Source organism: Malaclemys terrapin, chromosome 7, assembly GCF_027887155.1.
Source record: "Malaclemys terrapin pileata isolate rMalTer1 chromosome 7, rMalTer1.hap1, whole genome shotgun sequence".
NCBI classification, from domain to species: Eukaryota; Metazoa; Chordata; order Testudines; family Emydidae; genus Malaclemys; species Malaclemys terrapin.
Window position 1 is genome coordinate 77,787,801 of NC_071511.1, and position 18,189 is coordinate 77,805,989.

The 18,189-nt window shown below is 42.8% G+C and overlaps 1 protein-coding gene across 1 annotated transcript in view; it reads left to right on the forward strand.

Annotated features, from left to right (window-relative positions):
• BICC1 (BicC family RNA binding protein 1) overlaps positions 1–18,189 on the forward strand; it is a 211,339-nt gene that overhangs the window by 84,440 nt on the left and 108,710 nt on the right. Inside the window, exon 3 of the mRNA XM_054034620.1 lies at positions 16,655–16,724. Coding sequence (XP_053890595.1) covers positions 16,655–16,724 — 70 coding nt within the window. The remainder of the gene's footprint in view (positions 1–16,654; positions 16,725–18,189) is intronic.

The window sequence follows — 18,189 nt, forward strand, 5'->3', positions numbered from 1 at the left end:
TAAAATAGTTTAATAAGCAGAATTTGTGTTCTGCTCCACCAAGTTCTGTGCTACGTATTTTTATTTTGTCACTAATGGATTGTTAAAAACTGAAACACAATGAAAAGCAAAATCCAAATCCCTTGTCTTTAAAGGTGATTAAAACTAAGTGCTATAAACGCTACACTAAATTCTTAATTTGCATAATTTACCTTTTGATTCTTACTGTGACCTCTTGCCAACATTCTACAATAGACAGCTGGTGATACCAGAGGCATTGCCAATCAATGCAAGTGTGAAGGGTCTGCCTATGTGGAAACGGTTAAGTCTAATTTGGCTGATCTCTTAAGATTTTTTTTAATAGTGTGCAAACAATGCTAGGTGCACTCAATATTGAATAAAATTTAATTGACTGTCAGGTTGGAGTGATTGTAGTCATCATTTAAATCACTTAGGTATTTTTATCATTGATTTTAAATCAGGCTGAGGTTTTATGAAATGACTTTTTGCAATGTGTGACATAGTAACTTCAGATTATAAATGTATAATGAACTAAATTATAAATGTTGCTTTTTTAAAATTGCGACTACAGGTAAGGTATCTTATTAGAATTTTACAAAACTGTTACAAAACCAACCAAACAAAAAAACAATCCTCCACACAGCATTTCAGAAATAGGGTCTTTAATTTTCAAACAATTAAATAGGCATGCAACTTTACTCAGATGAATAATCTTGTTGGGCTTAGAGTAGTGCTTAAAGTTAATTGTGTGCATTTTTTGCAGCATAAGGAAAGCATGAGTATTTTTATTAGATATTTCTGTGGTGTCATCTTTGTCATTTTGAAACAAATTGCTTCAGTGTTAACAATGAAAAGTTATTTAAATTTTCAATACTTTAACGGATTCATGTGAATTTTTTATGCACATAGGTCAAAGTTTTGTTAGGAGTTCCTAAGTCCATATTTAGGCACCTATGATTAATGTTCTTAAAAGTACCATAGTGATTTAGGAGCACAAGTCACATTGACTTCAAACTACAAATTCTGATGAAGTACTACCCGGTCAAAGCATTTCAGCTTTCTTTTATTTATTTCACTATGTTGGAAGGTGGTGTTGGTTGCCAATATATTATTGGCTATTTTGTGGCTATACTACAATAAGGCCATGTCTACGCTACAAAATTATGTCGACCTAACTTACATCAGCGTGCACCCACTGCAGTTATTAAATCGCTTGTGTGTTTGTCTCTGTGACGGGGCAGAGCGGCCCCGCACCGGTACAGCAGGGGTTAACCCTTCCTTCCTAGCAGAGGAAGCCACACCCCAGAAGCTCTGCTGGGCATGCTCCAACTGGAGATCAGATATGAAAGCCTGCAGATCAGCTCAGTCGGGGCTGACCGCCAGAGGAGAAGGATGCATGCTGCTAGCTCCTGCAGGGGGGAGGGCCTGCGAGCCAGGATCCAGGAGTCAGTCAAGCCGAGCACTACCTGAGACCCCGACGGAGGTCGTCCCAGGGGAGGAACAGACCAGAGGACCCCCCGCCGCAGATGAACTGGTATTCACGGTAGGATGTGAGCCAGGGGAACTCGAGAGACCAACAGTGTTAGCGCTGCATTGATGCTCGGCGTGTTGCAGGCAGATCCCCACTGAGCGAGGGACAAGGAGAGCTTGCCCCTAACAGGGCCCTGGGTTGGGGCTCGGTGGAGAGGGCGGGCCCGAGTCCCCCTACCCCCTCACCCTGAATCGTGAGGGATCTTATATGGACTCTGGCCACTAGACCATGCTACCCCGCTTTTAAGGGAGTTTATATGGACTCTGGCCGCTGGGCCAGGCTAACCTGCTCGTAAGGGGGTTTGTATGGACTCTGGCTGCTAGGCCGCGCTACCCCGCCTGTAAGGGGGTTTATATAGACTCCGACCGCTAGGTCGCGCTACCACGCCCGATGGGGTGGTGATAGGGAGAAAGGCCAAGAGGCTGCCACTGACCGCCTGCAGAGAGGCGGACGTTAGGACTTGAGAATGGTGAGGCGCCGGCACCCCATCCTAGCCCTGCCACAAGGGGCACTGGGGTACACGGTCCGCCACAACTGGTGGAGAATGTGGGCATTGAACAGGGACTGAGACAAGGACCCAGACGCCCAAAATGGACCCCAAGAAGCTTTTGAAATGGCTGCTGGAGAACCAGCAGCAGCAGGCGATGCAACAGCAGCAGCAGCAAGTGCAGTTGCTCCAGCAGTTAGCAGCACAACAACAGTTGCAAGCGGCGCAGCAACAAGAGCAGCAGCAACAGCTGATTCGAGAGCTGACCGCCCAACAACAGGCTAACCAGGAGCGACTGGTGCAGCAGATGGCAACGCTGATAGGACAGGCACTGAGTCCTCCCCTAGGCGCTGCAGGGGGCAGCACGAGTGAGGGGCTCGGACGACTACCAGTGCACCTAACAAAGATGGGGCTGGGGGATGATCCCGAGGCCTTCCTGGTGACTTTTGAGCGGGTTGCAACTGCTGTACAATGGCCCCCCGCACATTGGGCCACCATTTTAGCACCCTACCTGACGGACCCAGCTCAAGTAACGTACCGTAACCTCGATCCACAGGACGCACTGGACTATTCAAAGGTCAAGACCGCCATCTTAGACCAAACAGGCGTCAGCCCTGAAACCTACCGCCAGCGACTCTGCAGAGAACGGTACACACCAAGAGCCAGACCACAAGCCGTGGCCCAGCGAATCCGCATCCTCTGTTGGAGGTGGCTGGAACCAGAAAGACGGATAAGTGTTCAGGTAGCTGAAGCTGTGGCACTAGAACAGTTCCGGCAGACTCTCTTCCCACCGGGGGGAGAAAATGGGTGCAGGGACACCGCCCCAGGACCCTCGTGGAGGCGACCTCCTAATGGAGGATTACCTGGCAGTAGAGGGAGAACTGAAGACCAGCCCCAAAGGGGGGCTTGGGTGAATGGAACCTGAACCCGGCCCGGGGGGGCCTGTAAGGTGGACGGGGGAGGCCTCTGTTGATATGCCCAGCCATCAGGGGCCCACACGACCTGCAGCGCCAAGGACCCATCCGGATCGGACCTCGCAAGAAGTCAAGATGACGCGCCGGGGAGGCAGGGCAGCTCCCCACCCCAACCGAAGAAGGGAAGCGGGACCAGTGCTATGAGTGTGGACAGATAAGGCACTTCCAGAGGGAGTGTCCATACATGGATTGTAACTATGGGCAGGTGTGGGCTGCTGGGAGCCGAGGAAGATAGTCACACTGGTGAAAGTAGACGGGACATCTACCTGTGCCTTGGTGGACTCTGGGTGTAGCCAGATGGTCATCCGGGCTGGGCTGGTAAAGCCCTCCAGGCCCACCGGGGCCCCCATCAGCCTGCAGTGTAATTCACGGGGACGTGAAGCCATACCCCACCATCTGGGTGCAGCTCGAGGCTGCTCAGCACCGAGTGCGGTGTCTAGTTGGGGTGGCCCTAAAGTTGGCTTACCCCGTGATCCTAGGACGTGACTGGCCGGGCCTTGCTGACCTCTTGCGGGAGTGGGGTACGCAGCCTGGGAGGAGAAGTGGAGGGTGTGCTAGAAGGCCTGGATTATTAGGCCAACCAGTGGCGGACGATCCCCTGGAGGGGCCCTCGGGGAATCCAGAGATAGAGGAGGGAAGCCGGACCCCTACCGAGGCCCCGACGGGAGAGGACCATAGATGGCTAAAGGTAGACGCCGACTTCCTGGAAGAGCAACGGGGGGATACCACCCTCAGTCGGGCCTGGGAACAGGCGACTGGACCACCCGGTGAGGAAGACGGGGCCCCAACGCCGGCAGCAAGTACCCCAATTTGAGATCCATCAAGATTTACTCTATCGGGTAGTCCAGGAACCGCAGACGAAGGAAGACCTGCGCCAGCTGTTGGTCCTGCAGCGGTTCTAGCAAAACTTGCTCCACTTAGCTCACTCAATGCCATGGGCTGGCACCTGGGGAGGGAGAAAACGCTACAACAGGTGGCCCAGAGGTTCTTCTGGCCAGGCATCCATAGGGAGGTATGGGACTACTGCACCTCCTGCCCCGAATGCCAGAAGACTGGCCCAAAAGGCGTACCAAGAGCCCCCCTAGTGCCCTTGCCGGTGATTGGGACACCTTTTGAATGGATAGGCTTGGACTTAGTGGGGCCCTTGAAGAAGAGTAGCTCGAGCCACAAGTATATCCTGGTCGTGGTCGACTATGCAATATGGTATCCAGAGGCGGTACCATTATGGTCCGCCATGGCTCCGGTCATTGCTAACGAGCTCTTGCAGATCTTCGCTCGGGTCGGCCTGCCGTGGGAGATACTAATGGACCAAGGGACTAATGTGACTTCTAGACTAAAGGCAGAGTTGTGCCGGCTGCTGAATATCCAGGCGCTTAAGACCTCAGTCTACCACCCTCAGACGGGTGGGTTGGTAGAGAGAATTAATGGAACCTTGAAAGCCATGCTAAGGAAATTCGTGGATGAATCCACGGCACTGGGATAAATTGTTCCCAGCTCTCCTCTTTGCCATGCAAGAGGTTCCACAGGGTTCTTCCCTTTTGAACTTCTCTACAGGAGGAAGCCCAGGGGAATTCTAGACCTCCTAAAAGAAATCTAGGAGGAGCGGGAGACCTGCGTCAGAGGATCCGTCCAGTACATCCTCCACCTAAGAGAGCGGCTCTGAGAGTTGGGGGCCTTGGCCCGGGTGAATCTGGTGAAAGCCCAATGTAACCAAGAGGCGCAACATAACAAAAGGGCCAAGATGAGAAGTTTTGAGCCCGGAGACCGCGTTCTCTTGCTGCTCCCTTCCGCCGAGTCTAAGCTGCTAGCTAAGTGGCAAGGCCCCTTTGAGGTGATCTGACGCATTGGGCCTGTTGACTATGAAGTGCAGTTGTTGGGGTGAAGGAAGGACACTCAGGTCTACCATGTAAACCTTCTTAAGGCCTGGAGAGATCGGGGGGGCCTGATGATTGCCCCATACCCTCCAGAACCCGAGTTAGGGCCATTGGCGGGGGAACCAGAGGAACCAGGGACAGCGGCCATAGGCCTGGAGCTTGACCCAGTCCAGCGGGAGCAGGTACAACAACTGATTTCAGCTTTCCCCATAGTCCTGTCGACACAGCCCGGGAAGACCATGCTGACCAGCCACCGTCCCCGGCCACAAAGTGAGGGATGCCCACCGCCCACTCCCCAGGAAGACGTGGGAGACGGTGAGGAGAGAGCTCGATATGATGTTGGCCCTGGGGGTGGTTGAAGAGTCACGGAGCAAATGGTGGAGACCCATAGTGCTCAAAGCAGGACCAATCACCACATGAGTGGCATAAAAACTGGTCAGCAGGGATATAAAGTATTATATGCAGGTCATGTTTAGGTACACAAACACCAAATAATTATTTTCAATTGATTATCCCTTCTGAAGGGATTTGGCTTTTCTTCAGGATATAAAATTGATTTACAGCAGTTATCTGGGAATTCTAATACCTAGAATAATTCTAATACTCAGAAATCTGTTCCAAATAATTGAGGGCAGTTAGAATAGTTGAGGTTCTAATATATTTTATATTCCAAAATGAAAGTAAATGCTGTAATCAGAGGTGAAAGTAAGCTGGTACGGTACGGCGTACTGGCAAGAGCCAGTACTGGACCGGCTTCCGTGGCGGTGTTTTAAAGGGCCCAGGGCTCCAGCTGCTGCAGGAAGCCCCGGGCCCTTTAAAGTGCTGCCGGAGCTCCGGCAGCTGGGCTCCCATGGTGATTTAAAGGGCCTGGAGCTCCGTGGCGGCCGGAGCCCCGGGCCCTTTAATTTGCCCCTGAGCTCCAGGGCTCCCAGCCGCCTCTGCAGCTGGTAGCTCTGGGGTGATTTAAAGGCCCTGGGGCTCCCAGCCACAGCTGGAGCCAGGGCCTTTAACTCTTGAAAGGCCCCACTTCTTCCAGTTAAGGCCACGCCCCCGCTCAGGACTCCGGCATACCAGTAAGTCCTTTAAGTTACTTTCACCCCTGGCTGTAATACAATAAAGATTCTCGTAGCTTTTTTTCGGGTACGGGGGAAGGGGAGAAGGAATTGCTCTGCACTGGGTTTTTAAAGTTTGACTTGTTTATCATTCTAAATTATAAAGCTCTGTAAATTCTTCTATTTCTACTTCGCTCACTAGAGTTCTTTCTATACTATTTAAAAAGCTTTAAACAGCAAAAGTCTAGTCTAACCCCCTGCCAAGATGCAGGATTTGTTGTGTCTAAACCATACAAGACAGATGGCTATCCAGCCTCTTTTTGAAAACCTCCAATGAAGGAGCTTTCACAACCTCCCTAGGCAGTCTGTTCCATTCTCCTACTGTTCTTACAGTTAGGAAGGTTTTTTTATGAGATTTAATCTAAATCTGCTATGCTATAGTTTGAACCCATTTCCTCTTGTTCTGTCCTCTGTGGCAACTTTTCTCCATCTTTTATGGCAGCCTTTCAAGTATTTGAACACTACTATCCTGTCTCTCTCTCTCCCCCCCCACCCTTTTAATCTCCTCTTTTCCAAACTAAATATACCCAGTTTCTTCAGTCTTTGTTCCTATGGCTTGTGTTCCATCCCTTGGATCATCTTTGTCCCTCATCTCTGGAGCCTTTCCAGTTTCTCTACCTCCTTTGTATACATTGTTGATCAAAATTGAACACAGTGCTCCAGCAGAGGCCTAACCAGCACCTACTAGGAATGCTTTGTTCAAAACAAGTTTTAAATGTACCTTTTGAAAGGAAAAAGATGACTAATGAATCTTTGGCGGTTTAACATGTATACAGAGAATTACAAATGTTAATAGTAAGAACCTTTATTTTATTATACAGATTGTGCCAAGCTATCCAAATAAAGTAGATTATTTGGTTGTATTTCTTCACCTACAAATGTTAATATGCACCTCTTTGACAGGGTTTCAGACTTGCATACAAAGGCTTAATGTTTAGGATAACAGTAAAATAACCTTTCTAGTAAAAGTATTTGTTTATGAAAAAGCATAGTTGCCCAGATTTTAAAGGCCATAACCATGTCACTTATTTCTCTTGCCTACGCTATTTTGCTATTACTGGACTTCATTCCTGGCTCTGCTGCTGATTTGCTATGTAATCTTATGCAAGTCTCTTAACTTCCTGTGTCTTTATAATTAAATCACTCGTACAAAGGGATACATTGTTGGAATTATTGTGAAGCACTTGAATGAAAATCTCTATGTAAATGGTGGTATTATGAGCAGATACGGACTTTATGAAAGTAAAAATGGATTACTCTGAGAATAAATACTGACTATTCTAAAAAAAAAATTAGTATTTATTTGAAAACACTGCTGTTGGGAAGATACATGGGGCTTCTTACCTGCTTTGAAATGGCTCCTCTCTTCCTCCTCAAAACTGAAAAAGGCATTCTTTTTGAGCCATGCTTCCATTGACAAGACCAGCAATTACATGATGTGCAGTTGTCAGTGTCCTGCCAGGAAGGGCCAGACAAAAAAAATCTTGGTGATCAGTTAAACAAGTAGACAATATATGTATGGCTACATGCCCTGCAAATGTTTTAATAAAAAAATCTTTCCATTGAGGACATGGACTTCAATGGATTGATACATTTATATTTTTCTTTTAAAATAACATTGTAAAGGGAAGATGAAGTTGAGGAGTGGGGAAACCACTACACTACAGTATTTATTTCAGAGCCAGGGAGCAGATATCTGGGAATCAGAAAGCACAGACTTGGTTATTCTATCACAGGCTCATCAGGGATGAAGCTAGCTGCTTCCAGCCAGGTTGCATTATATGGTTAAAATTGTTTCAGATCTTAAAGTTAGGACAGAGAGAGTGACAAACAGTGATTCATCACACAACTGGGTTTGATCAGTCTTGACGCAGGATTTTTCTCTTGTATGTTTGGCCTAATGATTTGAGGTTTTGTTAAAAAAAAAACAAAAACTTTTATTGTATTTTCCATAGTTAAAATAGATATAATTGAAAGCATGAGAACTTTAGAGAAGATACATTTTCTCTGAATCCTTAATATCAGGAAATGGTGCAAGCCTAGAATTGACAAAGGAATATTGAGCAACACATAATACTGAATCAGTGGGATGAATGGAGATTAGGGTTAGCTGCTGGAAACTCAGTAAAATGCAGTTTGACTACTACACAAACCCCTATATTTTTTCTTTTTCTGATTTGATCTATTATACAGTTAATGTCACAAGTAAGGGTATGCCAAAATAAGCGATTGCCTTTCTTAAAACAATTGTGTATGGAATGTCTAGCTTGGTATGGACTTACCTGCCTAAACTTAAACTGTGGGTTGTCCACCAAGAGTCCTAAAGGGAATATTTTAGTGTCTAGTGGTGATTCATGTTTAGTAATCTTATTCAGACACTGACCTTGTATCTAATATAAGTTATAGATGTATATAATCATCTATGCCCACTCCAAATGTGTGCGAGATTCTCTGTTGTTGAGCAGACATCCTCTCCTTTTGCCACTTTTGCATTTTCCTTTCTTTATAGAGATTTCTAAGGTGCTAATCACCACCAAGTCCTCTTTAAGTGTTTGAGGCACTGTTAAGAGGACCCTAGTAATTCAGGGAGAGACCAGGTTAATTGAAGGGAAACGGTGGAAGGTTAATTGAAAGAAACCATAGAAAATATTTAGCAAATCAAATACTGTAATTCTCGTGAAACTACAATGTGCTATTCTGATGGCTTTGTAGATTTTCAGTTCCGTCTTTTGCTTGTTTAGTAATCTATTTTATTTTACTGTGGTTTTTCTATATACTAATCAGTTATTTTATATTTTATTGATAAGATTTTAAAAAGTATTTAGTGTTGAAGACCACATTTCTTGGGCTCCCAACTTAATATCTTTAAGGGGTATGAGTTTTAGATGTCTCAAGATGACTAGTCGCTTTTGTACATCTTGGCCTACAACTTTTTATTTCATTATTAAGGGCTTAGTCTAAATTTCTAACAAGAATTTATTTAAATTTCTGAGTTCTGCTTATTGCAACTAAAATTATAGGGCTATTAAGTAAAACTTCTTCTATTCTTTCTCAAGGTGCTAGTACTCTGTTGTCCATCTGAACAAATCTGTGTTTCTTTGTTTTCTGAGCAGAAGAGAATTCTTTGACAGAAAATTTAAAGGATCATCAGATTACAGTTAAATTTTCTAACTTTCTGTGATCAATTCAGCTTTCTTACTGAGCCTGCTCACAGGAGTACAGTGTGGGAAACCCTCATACTTGCAAAGAAATCAAGTTCTCTGTGATTATAGTTTGTACTGTTGTCAGTCAAGTTTAGGAACCAAATATAATAGTTATTCTTCAATGAGAAACACAGTGAGTTATTTCAATATATTTTGGGACCATCAACCCTGAGTTTTCGTTTAAGTAATGGATGCTTTGGAGTAGCAATTGAGTAGAGTGAAGTCTTGCAATGGTGGATTCTGCTTGTCAGTATCCTATAATTACTGTACCAACCTTTAAAAGAGAAAATGACCCTGGGACAATTCTGAGAAAGCTGGGTCTTTGAGGCCTCCTTTGGGATGATGGGAAGGGAAAGCAATTCTTAGGGTTCAAATTTAAGAAGATAGGAACTTCCATAACAGACCTGTGGTCCTTCTTAGCCAGTAACCTGTTTGATAGTGGCCACCGCCTGATACTTCGAAGGCAATGTGCTACAAACGCTGAAGTGGGCAGTTATGGAATAACCTGCCCATAACGAAAAGTTCTTTCTAAACCCATTCCAACACTGGCTTATATTCTGAAGCATGAGGGTTTATATCTCTTCCAAACTTCTAGGGTAGATTTTTATTTTTTTCATTCCTACTACTGTAACTCTAGATGTTCTTGTTAGCCTCATAAATGCAAAATACTGTTTTGAATCCTGCTGAGTTCCTGATCTCAGTGACATATTGTTGCAATAACTTCCAAAGGCTGTCTGCTGTGGCTTTTTTTTGTTTTTGTGTTTTTTCAAAACCCTCCTTTTATCAGTTTTAAATTTGTGGCCTTTCAATTTCTTGAAATGTTCCCTTGTTTCTTATGTTAGCAGTAAGCATAAGATTTTGTCATGCAGCTCGCGGATTCTGTGACTTTCAAAAACCTCTGTGGCATTTTCTGCTTCAGCCCTGCACCCTGGGGTGGTGCGGTCCCCACAGCTCTCAGCTGCCGAGGGTGTCGTCAAAGACTTATAGGATCCAGGCTCTCTCTGCTCCATTTGGTCCCTGGGAGTTAGCCCCCTTCAATGTGACAGCCCTCTCCGATGGTTGCTCTAGCTCTTTGGGGTTATGCCCTTTGGCACCTCCACCTTCTGGTACTGCACCCCTGAGCCTGCAACATGCCTGTCTCTTTCCATAAGCTCCCTCAGGGAGTCCACTTGCTCTGGACCCCCAGGGCCTCAACACCCAGAGGAGCAAAGCAACCCCGATCTCTAGACAGCCCTGACTCTCAGCCAGCGTAAAACAGAAGGGCTTATTGTATGTTTGAACACAGCACAGGAAGTTCTCAGGACCTCAAGCATAGAAAGTCTCAGCACCCTCCATCTGAGTCTGTCCAGCATCCAGGTGGGCTCAGGCCCCTCTTTGTCTCCAGTTCAGAGGCATCCTCCTTCCAGCCGATCAGGTTTTTTGTTGTGTGTTCCATCCCCTGGTGAAGCCCCATCCAATCAATCAATCTTTTCACTCAGAAAAAAACCACCTTCCTCATTTAGATGATCAATTATTATGCCAAATGACAGGCAGGAAACCTAAGCAGAGCTGTAGCCCTGCAATCAAATTGCCTGCACAATTACTCCGCTTGGGACTCAGTCTTCCAATTTACATAATTCTGATAAGCAGGAATCCTCTTCCCCTATCCACACCTTTCCAAAACAATTCAGCTTTGTAGTAAGTGGGTGAAACACCCATTGACCCCTCTAGAGTTTCACTTGCTTACACCAGTATTGAATTTAACCCAATATGTTTAATAATTTAAGTACTTGTGTAATTAAAGTGCATGTAAATACCCATATTATTTATCACTTGCTACTGTTTGGCTGATCTGGTTAAGTTTAAAATCTACTCCTGCTTCTCTCTTGCTTGTTTTCAGCACAGTGTGTGGCTCTATATTGATCCCTGCCCAATAAAAGCCTTCCATTGCCACATCCATCAAACTCTCGCTAGGATAGTCCCGCACCAGCATCAACTTCCTGGACACCACAATCCGCTTCAGCAGTGAAACCATACAGACAACTACAGTATATAGATAAAACCCACAGATCACCACACCTAACTTCTGAGATCCAGTAACCACTCCAGACACACCAATAAATCTGTTATCTACAGCCAGGTGCTCAGATACCACAGCGTATGCTCTCGGGAGAAAGCCTGGGATACATACCTTTACACATCTAAACCCGCTTTCACCAAACAAAGACACTCCACCAGAGTAGACAATTGCATCATGGAATGGGCCACCCAAATACCCTTAGAGAACCTGCTTCAATACAGAAATAAAATCCCTCTGACTGCACACCCCTAGTTGTCACCTAGCCCCCCACTCTGGAACCCGTATGAGATGTCATTAAACTACTACAACCATACTTGATGGGACCACATCCTGAAAGAAATCTTTTGCAACCCCACTTTCTGGCCTTCAGACAACTCACCAAGCTCATCATCAGAGCAAGTTCCCTACAGACTGGGACCCACCAACTCAAATCGGCACCAGACCCTGCCAGAACAACAGATGTAAAACCGGCAGACATATCTCTAGTGCTAGGATGATCAATACCCCCTGCGACACACCTTTTCAAGATCCATGGGTTGTTCTCATGCCAGTCAGATGTGGTATACTTCACCCAATGCACTAAATGCTCCAATAACTATGTGGGTGAAACCCGACAATCACTGTGCTCTCAAATGAACTCTCACAGAAAAACGATGAGACAAAAATACAGTATTACCCAGAGGCAAACACTTTTCACAAAGTGGTCACTCCGTATCTAACCTCTCAATCATTATCCTCACAGGGACCTGCACAGCACCTTCCAAAGACGAGTCTGATACCTTAGATTCATAACTTTGCATAAACAGTAAAAATCATGATCTTAATAAAGACACTGGATCTAATGGTTCATTACAACAATCTGTAACCCTCTAACCCCTCTATTTTGGTCCTGTGACTGCAGAGATGTTAACTGGCCACTTAACTTTGAATGATCCCTTAGAATGTGTTAACTACTTATGCTAAATAATCCATTCCACCTTGTTTTAGCCGTTTTAAGTGTGACTTTCCAAGACCAGACCACTCAAAAGCTTGTCTCCTTCACCAGTAGAAGTTGGTCCAATAAAAGATATTACCTCAACCACCTTGTCTTTTGATTGCCACACACGATTGTTTTTTTTTTTTGTGTGGATTGCATCTCAGTTTGTTTCAGGAAAAAAGTATCACTAGATGGCTAGCATTTTGGTTTCCAAAATATGAGACAACCATGAAACCAAAATAAAAGAATGTAATGTAAGAGGCAGAATCTCACTATGGCATAGTTCTAGGATTCGTCTGAATTTAACTACTTTGTGCTTGATAAATAGTAAATCTTCATCTTTTTCCTTTTTCTAAAATTCTGTAAGGCTCTTTCAGTTCTGTTATAGAATTCAGTTAAAAAATTAAAGCAAATGATCATAAAATATGTAATAGTCATAATTTGTTTTTATGCAACCTCAGTCTCACTCTCCAGATTGCAAGAACTAAGTTGTACTAAAGTAGGTGACTGTCTGGTGTATGTGTTTGAAGTTTACTTTTGATTACAGGATGATTACATCAAGAAATGTAATTTAAATTCTTTTAAAGCTGATTGTTAGGAGTAACCCACATTTCTCGAAAGAAAATAATGAAAACAGGAAGCTTTTTAAGTAGTAAAAATAGTTTAGAAGACTAAAATAACTGTGAAACTGAATGAGTGTATTGCTGCAAAAATGAAGAAAGAGATGCAACTGTGCAATAAAGAAGCATGTTCCTATTTCTTTTTTACATATTGCACACGGTTTCCAAACTTATGTAGGAGATTATTTGATAACTGATTATAACATTTACAGTAAACTTTACTAATCAGAGTTGGATGATAGAGATAGTATATAAAATGAGAAATCCCTGTAATATCTGCTCTGAGATTATGGACTCATAGAACATACTTAATTTATATGCACCCAGACCTGGCTGTCTTGGTAAACTGATGGTATTCTGTTTCGCCTAATGTTCTCTAATCACAACAAAGGCTTTATGAAAAAGTAGGGTAACTGTCTCTCATGTTAAGGGTCAGAGGAAATAAATAGGACATTAGCCTCGATATTGTAAAATGTAGTAAAAATATAGGCTTGCATTTTCAAAAGAGCTTAAAGGAGGTAGGCGGCCAACTCCTATTCACTTTGTCTTTCAAAATTGACTCCTAGACTTTTTTGAAAATCCCAAATGTGTCTCTTTCCTGTACCCCCAAATGTGCACACCTTTTAGATTACAGGTTTGAATTTCATTTTGGTCTGACATAAAGATATAGAAGGATTTTCCTCCTAATATTGTTCCAAATACAGAATTCCATATTTTTATTGAGTGGACAAGGGAATAGTGGTGTGTAGCTTTTATTCCAATGAGGTTTTTCCCCCCTGCCAGCCACTTACATAGCTGATTTTTCTCTTTAGCATCCCACCCTCCTTGTTTTATTGTCTTTTTTTTTTTTTTACTCTTTCCTCCCAGCTAATCATATATAGTGAAAACAAGAATAAACTTGTCATCAAAAAAGAGAGATTCAAGAGATAGTGAATAATAATATTGGAAACAAATGGTTTTTTATATATATATATATATATAACAAAATCATAACAGGCTTGCTAGAGACTAAACTTAAACTTCTTTAGACCAGAGGATAACGGTTAGTTCTCACCCAAGGTTGTTTCCAGTGTTTTTGACCAAGCCTGGTTGAGATCCCACTTCCATGAAGCAAATCCGATGTCCATTCACTTCCTAAGTGAGGGATGTCCATGTCATTTTTGCCTCCCAAATATAATGGAAGAAACTTTTGAAGTGAACCTCTCCCCACCCACCCCCGCCTCCCTCTCGTGTTTTTCTTCCTGTTAGATTCTTTCTGAACTCTCTTTTGTAATCTTTCATTTGCTTTCAGTTCAGACCATTGATAGAACCATTGTGAATGAGAAGACTCAGTTTACATGTAAACAGATAGATGGTTAATCGTCCTGTTTCTGACAGAAAACCTGTTTTTGCTGGTGACCAGCCTCCCAATACAGATTTAAAAAACATATGCTGACTCCTTACATACATTTCACAATGATATTGGATGACCGATGTGATGCCAGCTTTTTGTTTGAGACCTCACATAACATTCTTAGGTGAACCAGAACGTAGATACTAGATTCAGGAAATTCCTGTAACCACGATACACCCCCCCTTGCCAGTTGGCATTAAGAGGTTCTTTCATCACAGTGGTCATGGGCTCCAGTTTTCTGAAATAACCCACCTAAGGGACTGAAAAATGCATTTAAGAAACTTTTTTCTGATTTTTCCATTGTGATGAGCAAAGTTCTCCTTCCTCCCTGCCCCCCAGAAGCACAGGGTTTGGCCATCACTGTCTGTATAGAGGCCTTTTGCCTCTACATTGACTCCTAGCTAAGCGACTTTAACATTGTCTGCAGTGGAGCTGCGCTGTCAAAGGCTCCCATTATGGTCACTGCCTGCAGAACCCTCCATTGGTAGACAGGGACATTGAACAGAACTCATAAGTTTTTGCTGATTTGCCTTTGAAGAGAACGTGGCAGAATGTGGTTGGCCTTTCTAGGCTCTTTTCAGCTTCAGACCCTGAATGTTATTGTCTATGTGGAGAATGGCTTCCACTAAATCGGGAGGGACAGGAAGAGCATAGCACAGTACCATTGTTTCCCCTTCTGTACTTGAGTAGACTTGCCTATGTTTTAAAGGGTTTGCTAGTTTATTTTTTTTAAACTCGTACGTTCTTTGGTAGTTCCAAAAGTGTGACCACTTCAAATACTGAGTGAGATTTCAAACAACTGAGATTTCAAATTATGTGCTCCAGTCTTTCCTTTGTGAAGTCAATTGCATACAAATGAAGTCAATGTGAGTGGGAGTTTTGGTTGATCTATAACTCAGATTTCTTACCAGTGGATTTCTTCACATCTGGACTGGAGGCTGCTCAGAAATATGTATATATTCCTGATAGAATTTCACTCTGTTGGAAATGTCTTCCTCCAGCTGAATTTTATTATCCCATAGTTGCTGAAACACATACAAAGTGTAGTACAGTGAGTCCTGGCTGATATTTTCACTTTTTCCACATGGTGTGCTAATCTAGAAATTGTGACTGTAGAGGAATTCTATTATTGATTTGGGCAGCAGAGAGTGTACATTTAGGAATTCTTAAATTAGTGCATCTGTCCAGGATGTTGCTACTCTACGGGACCAATGAATGTTGGAATGTTTTCTGGTTCTCTTAATGTATTCATTTTACTTTTTGAAGTGGTCTGGTTATTTATTTTGGGAATTTAATTTTACACACACGCACACACACACACTCTCTCTCTCTCTCTCTCTCTCTCTCTCACTCATTTTGGACAGTGCCAAGATAGATTAAATTGTACTGTTTGTTTGTCATTTTTTTCCCCACTTGCTGATTGGAATTTTTTTTGTCAAAATATCTAGCTCAATAAATAAGTATTTAAAAATATTTTTTATAAAAAGGTATTCAAAAGCACTTACTGTACAAATTGCATTGTTTGAGTTATAAAAATATTTCTGTTGGTATAATTGAAAAGGAAGCCATTAAAACTATATGAAATATTACATATTATTAAATTGTAAGGCATGAAAGCACAATAGCAAATCATTTGCTGAACAATAAATAGCCTAATCCTCTATTGGAATAAATTCATGTAGCTCCTTTGAAGTGAGTGCAGTCACATCAGATGAGGATGTGGCCCACAAAATTGGAATTTTTTTTTGCAAGATAACTTGTATTTTTCTGTTAATGTTCAGAGGGTGAACATTTTATAGGCAAGTTGCAAGCCACATCAGCTGACTTCAGAAAAATAGGAATTCTAGCACTTTGAAAGGATGCATAAGCTGCTAAATCCAATAAGCAAAAGATTTTTTGGACTATAAACTATTCTAGGGATAACATTTCTTCTTCAAATTTAAAATAACTAAAGAATAGTGAAACATAAACTTAGGCAACATGTACTGAATACAGCAGAAGTAATTTAGTCTGTAAGCATTCAAAATGAGCCTGTTAATAGTCTAGGATTTATGTAAAAATACTTTGAATTAAGAAAACAGATTTTTTTGTCACTATGGGCCTGATCAAACGCCCACTGAAGTCATTGGGGTCATTCCCTTGACTCCAGTGGCAGCTGGATGAGGCCACTGAAGTGTGACTTCCTTGGTTCCTACTTGCAATCTTTTAGGCTGTTTGGAATCACGAGACATCAACCTCCTGTCCTCACACACACAAACTCATCTCAAACCCCCCTTATCATTAACTATACTTTTCAAATGTATTTACTAGGGCATGTGTAAAAAAGATGAACATGATCTCTCCAAAAAAGGAACGCTAGATAATATAGAATGATGGGGTGGGGGGAATTGCATTTTAAATTAACTTTTTTTTTTTCTTTTAACAGATTATGGAAGAAACGAACACACAGATTGCTTGGCCATCCAAGCTGAAGATTGGGGCAAAGTCCAAAAAAGGTATATACACTTTTTACTTCCATATTTTTAAAAAATTGATTTTTTTGTGTGTGGGAAAGTCAACACTGAAGTAACAGCATTTAATTTAATCACAGATAAGGTGATTTCCCATAATATTAGACCTTAAAGCTTTGTTTAATCTTTTTATTTTTCTTGGATAAGTGTTGATTCTCTACTCATATGAATTGTCTTGTAAGCTTTAGAAGTTTAGCTGACATTGTGTAGCAATTTATTTTAAATTACAAAAGTAGTCTGGAACTCTAAATGTGTTTGAAGCTTTTGACTGGCTGTCAATGTAATCATTGATGTGTCTACAATTTTGTCTAAATTTGTAAGTCCAAATTAAGACAATATAAGCAGTGTGATTTTTTTATTTTATTTTATTTATGGAACTGGACACTGATTGTATTTAAGATCAATAGGTCAAGGAATCAAACTGTTGTCGGAATGGGTGAGTGTGTGTCACCTGATTTCTATTGAAGCAATACTTGAATTAAAACTCTGTCACTCTGCCTCCTTATTGAGGTTGCAGGAAAAAAAACATCCCGATGTGTAGAAACAATAGTAAATATGGCAGGCGACCAGCTTGGCTAAACAGTGAAATCCTTGCTGATCTTAAACTCAAAAAAGAAGCTTACAAGAAGCTGAATGACAGATGACCAGGGAGGAGTATAAAAATATTGCTCAGGCATGCAGGAGTGAAATCAGGAAGTCCAAATCACACTTGGAGTTGCAGCTAGCAAGAGATAAGAGTAACAAGAAGGGTTTCTTCATGTATGTTAGCAACAAGAAGAAAGTCAAGGAAAGTGTGGGCTCCTTATTGAATGAGGGAGGCAACCTAGTGACAGAGGATGTGGAAAAAGCTAATGTACTCAATGACTTTTTTGCCTCGGTCTTCACGAGCAAGGTCAGCTCCCAGACTGCTGCACTGGACAGCACAGTATGGGGAGAAGGTGACCAGCCCTCTGTGGAGAAAGAAGTGGTTCGGGACTATTTAGAAAAACTAGATGAGCACAAGTCCATGGGGCCGGATATGCTGCATCCGAGGGTGCTAAAGGAATTGGTGGATGTGATTGCAGAGCCATTGGCCATTATCTTTGAAAACTCATGGCGATCGAGGGAGGTCCCGGATGACTGGAAAAAGGCTAATGTAGTGCCCATCTTTAAAAAAGGGAAGGAGGAGGATCCGGGGAACTACAGGCCAGTCAGCCGCACCTCAGTCCCTGGAAAAATCATGGAGCAGGTCCTCAAGGAATCAATTCTGAAGCACTTAGAGGAGAGGAAAGTGATCAGGAACAGTCAGCCAGGATTCACCAAGGGCAAGTCATGCCTGACTAACCTAATTGCCTTCTATGAGGAGATAACTGGCTTTGTGGATGAGGGGAAAGCAGTGGATGTGTTATTCCTTGACTTTAGCAAAGCTTTTGATACGATCTCCCACAATATTCTTGCCAGCAAGTTAAAG